We start from the raw sequence: 10979 nt of genomic DNA on the forward strand, positions 1-10979 counted from the left end.
TAAGTATCTTTTCCATTAATTTGCCCACCACTGAAGTCAAACTAACAGGTCTATAATTGCTAGGTTTACTCTTAGAACCCTTTTTAAACAATGGAACAACATGCGCAGTACACCAATCCTCGGGGACTATTCCCGTTTCTAATGACATTTGAAATATTTCTGTCATAGCCCCGGCTATTTCTACACTAACTTCCCTCAATGTCCTAGGGAATATCCTGTCAGGACCTGGAGACTTATCCACTTTTATATTTTTCAAAAGTGTCAGTACTTCTTTTACTTTGAACCTCATAGTATCCATAGCTACTCTACTAGTTTCCCTTACCTCACATAATTCAATATCCTTCTCCTTGGTGAATACCGAAGAAAAAAATTGTTCAATATCTCCCCCATCTCTTTTGGCTCTGCAGATAGCTGTCCACTCTGTCTCTCCAATGGACCAATTTTATCCCTCCTTATCCTTTTGCTATTAATATAGCTGTAGAAACCCTTTGGATTGACTTTCACCTTACTTGCCAAAGCAACCTCATATCTTCTTTTAGCTTTTCTAATTTCTTTCTTAAGATTCTTTTTACATTCCTTATACTCCTCAAGCACCTCATTTACTTCATGCTGCCTATAATTATTGTAGATCTCCCTCTTTTTCCGAACAAGATGTCCAATTTCCCTTGAAAACCAGGGCTCTTTCCAATTTTTACTGTTTCCTTTCAACCGAACAGGAACATAAAGATTCTGTACTCTTAAAATTTCCCCTTTAAATGTCCTCCATTTCTCTTCTACATCTTTCCCATAAAACAAAATGTCCCAGTTCACTCCTTTTAAATCATCTCGCATCGCATCAAAGTTAGCCTTTCTCCAATCAAAAATCTCAACCCTAGGTCCAGTTCTGACCCTCTCCATAGTTATATTGAAACTAATGGTATTGTGATCACTGGACCCGAAGTGCTCCCCAACGCATACCTCCGCCACCTGTCCAGTCTCATTTCCTAACAGGAGGTCCAGCACTGCCCCTCCTCTAGTAGGTACCTCTATGTATTGCTGCAAAAAACTATCCTGCACACATTTTACAAACTCCAACCCATCCAGCCCATTTACAGAATGTGTTTCCCAGTCTATGTGTGGAAAGTTGAAATCTCCCACAATCACTACCTTGTGCTTACTACTAATCTCTGCTATCTCCTTACATATTTGCTCTTCCAATTCTCGTTCCCCGTTTGGCGGTCTATAATACACCCCTATAAGTGTTGCTACACCTTTCCCACTTCTCAATTCCACCCAAATAGCCTCCCTAGATGAGCCCTCCAATCTATCCTGCCAAAGCACTGCTGTAATATCTTCCCTGACTAGCAATGCAACACCTCCACCTCTTGCCCCTCCAATTCTATCACACCTGAAGCAACGAAATCCTGGAATATTTAGTTTCCAATCACAGCCCTCCTGCAACCACGTTTCACTGATCGCCACAACATCATACTTCCAGGTGTCTATCCAGACTCTAAGCTCATCCACCTTTCTTACAATGCTCCTAGCATTAAAATATGCACATTTAAGAAAACCCCTGTCTCTTATTCTCTGTTTATTTCCTTTTTTTCCTTTCTCCTCTTGTGTCCGAGTGCTTCCCATTTCTGCTTCCTGCCTCCCATTCTGTCTACTACCTTTCGCTATTTGAGTCCCTCGCCCCAACCATTCTAGTTTAAAGTCTCCCCAGCTGCCTTTGCAAATTTCCCCGCTAGGATATTGGTCCCCCTCGGGTTCAAGTGCAACCCATCCTTTCTGTACAGGTCCCACCTTCCCACTTGTTCAACCTTTCTCTGTAACTTAGTTGCTGAAACCCAGGCAACATTCTAGTAAATCTCCTCTGTACTCTCTCTATTTTGTTGACATCCTTCCTATAATTAGGCGACCAAAGTTTTACACCATACTCCAAAATTGGCCTCACCAATGCCTTGTACAATTTTAACATTACATCCCAACTTCTATACTCAATGCTCTGATTTATAAAGGCCAGCACACCAAAAGCTTTCTTTACCACCCTATCTACATGAGATTCCACTTTCAAGGAACTGTGCACAGTTATTCCCAGATCCCTCTGTTCACCTGCATTCTTCAATTCCCTACCATTTAGCATGTACGTCCTATTTTGATTTGTCCTGCCAAGATGTAGCACCTCACACTTATCAGCATTAAACTCCATCTGCCATCTTTCAGCCCACTCTTCCAACTGGCATAAATCTCTCTGTAGACTTTGAAAATCTACTTAATTATCCACAACCCCACCTATCTTAGTATCATCTGCATACTTACTAATCCAATTTACCACACCATCATCCAGATCATTGATGTACATAACAAACAACAGTGGACCCAACACAGATCCCTGTGGCACCCCACTAGTCATTGGCCTCCAACCTGACAAACAACCATCCACCATTACTCTCTGGCATCTCCCATTCAGCCACTGTTGAATCCATCTTGCTACTCCACCATTAATACCCAACCATTGAACCTTCTTAACCAACCTTCCATGAGGAACCTTGTCAAAGGCCTTACTGAAGTCCATATATACAATATCCACTGCTTTACCCTCATCAATTTCCCGAGTAACCTCTTCAAAAAATTCAAGAAGATTAGTCAAACATGACCTTCCAGGCACAAATCCATGTTGACTGTTCCTAATCAGACCCTGTTTATCCAGATGCTTATATATATTATCTCTAAGTATCCTTTCCATTAATTTGCCCACCACCGACGTCAAACTAACAGGTCTATAATTGCTAGGTTTACTCTTGGACCCCTTTTTAAACAATGGAACAACATGCGCAGTACGCCAATCCTCCGGCACTATTCCCATTTCTAATGACATTTGAAATATTTCTGTCATAGCCCCTGCTATTTCTACAGTAACTTCCCTCAATGTCCTAGGGAATATCCTGTCCGGACCTGGAGACTTATCCACTTTTATATTTCTCAAAAGTGTCAGTATTTCCTCTTCTTTGATCCTCATAGTTTCCATAGCTACTCTACTTGTTTCCCTTACCTCACATAATTCAATATCCTTCTCCTTGGTGAATACCGAAGAAAAGAAATTGTTCAATATCTCCCCCCTCTCTTTTGGCTCTGCAGATAGCTGTCCACTCTGAGTCTCTAATGGACCAACTTTATCCCTCGTTATCCTTTTGCTATTAATATAGCTGTAGAAACCCTTTGGATTTACTCTCATCCTTCCAAATTCAAGTGAATGCAAGCCCAGTCTTTCCAATCTTTCCTCATATGACAGTCCAGCCATCCTGGGAATTAACCTTGTGAACCTACACTGCACTCTCTCAATAGCAAGGATGTCCTTCCTCAAATTAGGAGACCAATGCATCCACTATTTCTCGAGCCACCTCCCTGAGGACCCTGGGATGCAGACCAACCGGCCCAGGGGATTTATCATTCTTCAGTCCCATTAGCCTACCCAAAAGATTTTAGTCCTTCTTTATATTCCTGACCAGCTTCACCTCATACTTCATCTTTTCAGCCCGTTTTGTTTCCTTCTGTTGTCCTATGAAAGTTTCCCAATCCTCTGGATTATATTAGCTGATAAACGGACTAATTCACTAATTAGCTAATTTACCAACTTGTTAATTAAATTCTTCAGCCAATCCCCGCACTTATTCCTTCACCTGCCGCTCCTCTGCCGACCTTGAAGGTATGTATTGCAGACTGGCCCCGACCGGTTTTTAAATCACCTGCTCCTGAAAAGACACTTAAAATCTCCCCAAGAGATTACCTCCTCAGCCAATCCCGGATCTCACTCCGTCACCTGCCGCTCCTTGAAGGTATGTGTGATTAATCACCTTTTTTGAAAAAATAGTAATCTGAGCAGCCTTAATTTCTGTAGACAAAGGGGTTCAGAAACTCAAAATAAAATACCACTGGATGTTTAAGAATGCAACTTTGTCAAGTATAGTTTATCCCTAATATAGAAAAATCAAACATGACAAAATTACTTTGTGGTGAAGTAGTGGTTCAAACTAGAGTAAAGCATTATAGAAGCAGCTGCCGACTGATTTAGTCTGATTTTATCCATGTTATCACAAAAATTGCTATTCGTTGATTTATTATCCATGGGTCAGTGTATTTACAAAGTTGGCATATGCTGCTGGGAACATTGGAACATATAGTGTTTTCTAGATTGCTCTCCTGTCCGGTGAATCCTGATGGCTACGAGATTTATTGTAGTTGAAGTCTTGTGTTAGTAAGTAGTAAAATATTAATAATCCATGTGCAGCTGGAACTGGGATTGGGAACATGAGTAAGTTTGAAGCCAGAGCCACAATCCAGAGATCATATACGTTTCATATCAGCACTTTTATGTTATCCAATGGGAAGTCCATGGTTCCATCCCTTGTGAGCACAGAACATTATAGTAACATGTATATCAGTGTTAAAATGTACCATTTTGATATCACTGACAAGGGATGCATGGAAATGTGTTCTAGATTTGATTTTATTAGCTTTGGTCTTTAATGTTATGAATCTGTAAAATGTGAACAGTGAGAGTAGGTGTACAGAAAAGTGAATTACTTTGATAAGAGGAAACTAATAAAGTTATGCAATCTTACCATTTTCCCACTTCAAACAGATATAAGAAGTGAACATTCAAAGAAGCCTGTAAGTAACATTTGATCAAGACTGTCAATAGATATTGTTACAAAATGATCTAACTGTCTCTTGTTTCATTAACACAAGTTGATATATTTTCAGTTACCTTGATACGGTTTTGACAAACTAAACAGTCAAAATTTAACCTAATTCCAGCTGGAAATCTGAAATTAAAACAGAAAATACTGGAAAAACTTAGCAGGTCTGGCAGAATCTTTGGAAAGAGATACAGTCTCCGCTCCGAGCCGCTGCCCCAGCTCCAGGTCCCGCAGTCTCCGCTCCGGGTCCCACAGTCTCCGCTCCGGGTCCCGCAGTCTCAGCTCCGAGCCCCGCTGCATCAGCTCCAGGCCGCCGCCGAAAGCCAGAATGCCGCACCAGCAAGTCGGGCACCGCTGCCTCAGCCCCGAAGAAGGCCAGCCTCTCGTTGGTGAGTCCTGGCTGGCTCTGCCTCCGGAGCCTCGGGGTCGGTCGCAGGCTGGAGGCCGCCAGCTCCGCCATTAGGCCTCAGCGCAGACGGAGGCAGAGAAGGGGGATACGACACGAAAAAGTTGCATTCCCCTGAAGGAAGAGACAGATGTTTCACCCCCCCTCTAACACAACCCAACAAACTAAAACTTAACCAAAACAAGACAAAAAAAACCAACAGAAAAAAGTAAAAACAAACGGACTGCAGGCGAGCTGCAGCTGTTAACAGTGTCGCCACTTACGGAAGCCAAAAGGACTTGAGACATTTGTATATCACAACAGAGAGAATCACTGTTATGCCTGAGCTGTTTGTTCGTGATGGCAATCCCATCCTTTGAATAAGTAGTTCTTCTGATTTGTCTTTCAGAAGAAGGAACTGTATAACTACCTTCTTTTGGCTTTAGATCAATATGACCAGACCATCAGAGCCAGTTGAATATAATTAGCATCTCAAATCTGGGGATACTAATCTGGCAGTTTATGATATCAGTTCATTTATCCTGTCAGTGGATTTTGTAGAGAGAATATAGGTGATATAAGGAGAATGGGGATCATTAATAATTCTTCATTCAACCAAGAGTATGTTGGTAGGTGATGGATGGTAAACTTTATCATTTATGTCTGCCTCATTGAAGGTTGGCTCCTGAGAAACTGAGAATAGTACACATTCTCCAGTCAGTTAATGGCCTTTAATTTGTTGGTGTCGGATAGTATAAGTAATTTACTTTACAGATCTTTAGTGTAGGGCCATTTTTCTTGTATGTTTCATTTAACAGTAAGAACATACCAGGCAATTTTAAACCAAGTCATTGTGAGCATCTTTGAGAAAGGGGACCAATATGATCCTTCTGAACATCACTCTCTGTGAATTTAGATTGTGCTCAGTTCCCCATTGATGTAAGTGGCATAAAAGGGTACTCGCTAAAGAGAAAACATTTTGATTCGTTGCCACCCAGATGCACAATGAAAACATTGGAAGGACTACATTTCAATACTTGCTAGACAGGATTTATACTGTACAAGAGAGATTATTTAATTGGGACAAAATACATGAACAACAGGAATAAAACCAAGACAATGACAGAAAACAAGAAGAAGAAACACAACAGTGATTGTGAAGAGACTTATGAGCAAGAGCAGTACAATCAGTGTGGAGACTCATTAACAACCACACAATAATCAGTGTCAGAAATAGGAGAATGGGTTCCTGTACATCAATAATGCACACACATCTACTTCCCTGTATATCTGCCAACTTTTTTCTTTCTGGCCAGTTTCCCCTCTAGTCCCTGGCTTTATCTGCCATACTTCCAAGGCATGTGCAGGAAGGAATTGCAGATGCTGGTTTACTCCGAAGATAGACTAAAAATGCTGGAGTAACTCAGCAGGTCACGCAGCATCTGTGGAGAAAAGGAATAGGTGACATTTTGGTTTGAGACTCCAACAATTTACTTCCAATGCACTTCCAATTCTATCTACTTCTAATGCAGTTCCAATTCAAAAAATGCATCCACTGGAATCACAATCATAAGGAATTTCAAAGTATCATAATGGCAATCACAGTCTTGTGGTGAATAGAATCACGATTGTTAATGTGAACTTTGAAATTAATGCTTTATAGTTGTTTCATATATTGAAGTAAGCTTTTTTGATTCAACCAGATGCAGTTCATTGTTTGGTTCAATTTGACCAATTTAGTGAGACATCCTGTCATTAAGAAATTTGTGGAGATCAAATGGAACACTTATGGATAGTAAGTTTTTTAATTTAATGTTTTGGCAATTTTGTTGAGTTTTACACTAAACCAATTTATACACTATATTAATGTTTTCCTATAATCCACTGTCACAGAAAAAAAAAATATTTATTTATTCTTGTAAGAGCATGAAATTGTATCCAAGGATTAAAGAAAACTTTATTCAGATTTTGCCCTTACTACCAACTGCCCAGTATGGTTGGTTGCACAAAGTGAGTTGAAAAGTTGTTTCGTTGGAGCAGACAAAATTTTAAAACATTCGGTTGGCCTGCTGAAATAGCCATACAGAAAGGAAATCTATGGGTTCTCCAATCGTCATTTACTAATCTTTTTCCTGTCTCCTTGTTGTGGCTCCCTTTCACCATCATTCCAAATGAGGGCTGTACTACTACCTTCCTTGTGAACCCCCCCCCCCCCCCCCCCCCCCCCAATCATTGCTTTTCTTCTAGCCTCCCAATCACATCTTTTATCCCCATCCTTTGGATTGTTAGCTTCTTTATATTCAGCACAGCATTATTATGTCCCAATTTCTTGCTCCAGATTGCTGTCTCTCTTCGTGCTCCTAATGCGGTGCCTTTTCTTATCACTGAATATCCCCCACCCCCTCAATTAACCTGCAAACAGTCACGGCCTCACTTCCAACCCACTCACTGCTTTGCTAATTCCTGGCTGCGATAGAATTCATTCTTCCTCTCCACACACCCAACCTCCCCCTACCTTATAACAACTTGTCTTTATTACCTTGGGTCATAGCCTTTTAACCCATTGCAATTTTCCCTCCTAACCTCTTCCAAATAGCAGCCTCTTACATTGCCACATTCAGTAGTCCCTCTTCCTAATTAAATATCCTTCCCCTCTCACTTTCTCCCTTGCTTCTCTTCTATTTCTTTCTCATTGCGATCTCTCTTTTCACGGTCCCAATTGTGGTTTCCCCTTCTTCCCTTGCAAGCTTCTTCAAAGGAGAGAGAGTGAGAGACATGGAGAGGTTTAGGGGATTAATTCCAAAGCCTAGGAGCCAGATGACTGAAGGCATGCATGGCACTGGCAAGGCAATTAAAACTGATGATGAATAATATGCCTGAATTTGAGGAGCATTGGGCTACATTCTCCTCCATGGATGCTATCTGACCCACTGTTCCTCCAGCAGTTTTTTTTTCTGAATCTGTAACACTGGATTGTCTTTCTTATTTGTGGAAAGGGCAAGAAATAATTTTGTCAGCTGAATATTGATGTCTCACAGTGTGTATCACAAAACGCCAACGATTTTATGAGATAAATTTATGACTATGTTTTTGAATAGAATGACCCTCCACTTTTTTTAGTACAATTTTCCACAAAAGTTTTATGTGGAGCTTTGAAACAATCATTTTTGGATGTAAGTGGTCTTTTTCCTATATTTAGAATAATTATAAACAGTCATTTAACTGGAAAAGTAATTATCTTGAGACCTCATGAATATACAGTAGCTTATATAATCATAGAGCTATGCAGCATGGCAACAGTCTCTCTCCTTTGAAGGCTTTCTCCTTTGAAGACTCTTCAGCCCACCTTGCTGATGAGGTTGACATTCTGGGCTATTCCCATTTGTCTGCATTTGTCCCTCAGTCCTCCAGGATACTGTGAGCAAATGTATTTTGTTGTCTCTGTACTGTACACTGACAATGACAATTAAAGTTGAATCTGAATCTGAATCTGAAATGTGGGCCCATATCTGAGGAAGGATGTGCTGGCTCAAGAGAGGATCCAGAGGAGGTTTACAAGAATGATTCCAGGAATGAGTGGGTTAGCATATGATTAGTGTTTAAATGGTTGAGGGGGGACCTAATTGAAACTTGCAGAATAATGAAAGGCATAGATAGAATGAATGTGGAAATGATGTTTCCACTGGTGGGAGAGTCAAGGACCAAAGGTCATAGCCTCAGAATTAAAGGGTGCTCTTTTAGAAAGGTGAGGAGGAACTTCTTTAGTCAGAGGGTGGTTAATCTGTGGAACTCATTGCCACAGAGGGCCAAGTCAGTTAATATTTTTAAGACAGAGATAGACAAATTCTTGATTAGAACGGATGTCAAGGGTTCTGGGAGAAGGCAGGGAAATGGGATTAGGAGGCAGAGATCAGCCATAATTGAATGGTGGAGTAGACTCATTGGACCAAATGGCCTTATTTTTCTCCTATAACTTGTAAAAATGTGATATTGTTTTGCATTAAAAAAGCAAGCAAGGACAGCTCAATGTTGAAATATTTCACATTTATATTTTATAGTACACAAGCGTTGACTCTTATTCTGGCAAATACTGTATTCCTTGTGACCTGGAGTACTTTATTGCATTTGTTCTCCAGGGACAAATCCAGATTGACTAATTTTAGACAGGCAAGTAACAATAACATTTGGTATGCTAATATGATTAACATTTTAAAACCTTAAAGCATTTAAACAGTCCATGTCAAGTCCATGTATCGTTTTCAACGTTTTGATTAAATTATCATGAATTCTCTGAATTCTGGGGAATAAAACCCATGCAACATCTTCATAAATTAATTATTTTATTGTGAGTTTTAGTTTGGTATGTATGCAATGCACCAAATCCATTTCAAGGTCAGTACATGTTTTCGATAATGCCCCATTGGACATGATATAGGATCTGATCAAGTTCCATATGAATAAGATTTAAAACCTGCCTTTTAGTGATATGTCAAATGGACCAGAATAAATTCCATTTGGAATATTTTGGAGGACCAAGAAACCAAGAACCAGCTCCTCTCTATCATCTTATCTCCCAACATTAAAAAATATTCTGATTTAACTTCTTAGATCCAAAATAGTTGAGGTGCATAATCTGTTGCAATTAATTGTAGACACACAGATATGTATGTACACACATTTACTCTTCAACCAATTACTAAATCATTTCTTTTTTTTGTTTTTGTTTTGTTTATTTTATTAGAAGTTAATACAGCACAAAACAGTACAGTGGAACCTAATTTTAGGTGCCAACTATGTAATACCGTAATCCATTCTATGTACAACCTCTAGTTTTATGTTATAAGAAGGAAGTAAGCAAGACAAGAAAAAGAAAACAATAGAAAGAGGAAAAAGTGGAAAAATAGATGGTAGAGAGTAGAAAAACATGAAGTGTGTATATAAAAAATAAAAAAGAAAGAGAAAGTGGAAAGTAGAAATAGAAGAGAAGGCCCCTTAAAAGAGAATTTTTCAAATCTGTATTCGGAGATGTAGATCTATCCGCGTCATGAACTGAAATCAGCAATCTTTACGGTACCGCTGCATCACATGATTCCAAAAAGTCGATGAAAGGAGACCAACTCCTTAAGAATTGGTCATATTTATCTATTAGTCGGAGTCTCATTTCTTCAAGGCGTGCTATGTCCATCATATTCCTAATCCACATTTTAACAGTTGGTATGGTTGTATTTTTCCAAAATTTAAGTATCAATTTCTTTCCAATTATTAACCCATAATTAAAAAAAACATTTTGATCTTTATTTAAATTGGTATCTTCTCCTATTATTCCAAATATAATCCATTCCGTTTTGGGTTCTATTCTTGACTTGAAAAGCTTTGTAAATATATCAAATATATATCACTCCAAAATTTATTCAACTTTGTACATCCTACAAATGAATGTGTTATATTAGCGTTTTGAAACAAACATTTATCGCATCTGGGAGAGACATTTGGATAAAATTTATTCAACCTTGTTTTTGATTAATATAGTCTATGTAATAATTTGAATTGAATTAAATTATGTCTTGCATTAATAGAACAGTTATGTGTATTCATCAAATACTTTTCCCATCTATCCTTCGAGATCTTTATCATTAGCTCATGTTCCCAATCTTCCCTTAATGCTTCTGTTGAGGGTGATTCTCTATTTAATATATTATTATAAAAGTATGATATTAATTTTTGTGAATCAGCCTTAATATTCATTGCTTCTTTTAAAGGATCTAAAAATATAGTTTGAAATCTATGTGTATATTTCTTCATAAAGTCACATACCTGTATATATTTAAAATATTGATTATCCTTCAATTTAAATTTTAATTTTAATTGTTGAAATGTTAACAGTTTGCCCACTTCATACATATCCCCTACTT

At 38.8% G+C, this 10979-nt stretch overlaps 1 protein-coding gene across 3 annotated transcripts in view; it reads left to right on the forward strand.

The window, feature by feature from the left end:
- The window catches only part of LOC129697009 (ankycorbin-like), an 86621-nt gene extending 75853 nt beyond the window's left edge, over window positions 1–10768 (forward strand). The window contains exons 8-10 of one of the 3 annotated variants that reach the window (XM_055635194.1): window positions 4625–4653; window positions 6771–6862; window positions 9126–10768. In XM_055635194.1, the coding sequence (XP_055491169.1) occupies window positions 4625–4653; window positions 6771–6862; window positions 9126–9288 (284 nt within the window). In that variant the 3' untranslated portion in view covers window positions 9289–10768. The other 2 variants (XM_055635195.1, XM_055635196.1) reach the window with 2 other exon arrangements.
- The last annotated feature ends 211 nt before the right edge of the window (window positions 10769–10979 follow it).

Source organism: Leucoraja erinacea, chromosome 5 (assembly GCF_028641065.1).
Source record: "Leucoraja erinacea ecotype New England chromosome 5, Leri_hhj_1, whole genome shotgun sequence".
In the NCBI taxonomy this organism is placed as follows: domain Eukaryota; kingdom Metazoa; phylum Chordata; class Chondrichthyes; order Rajiformes; family Rajidae; genus Leucoraja; species Leucoraja erinaceus.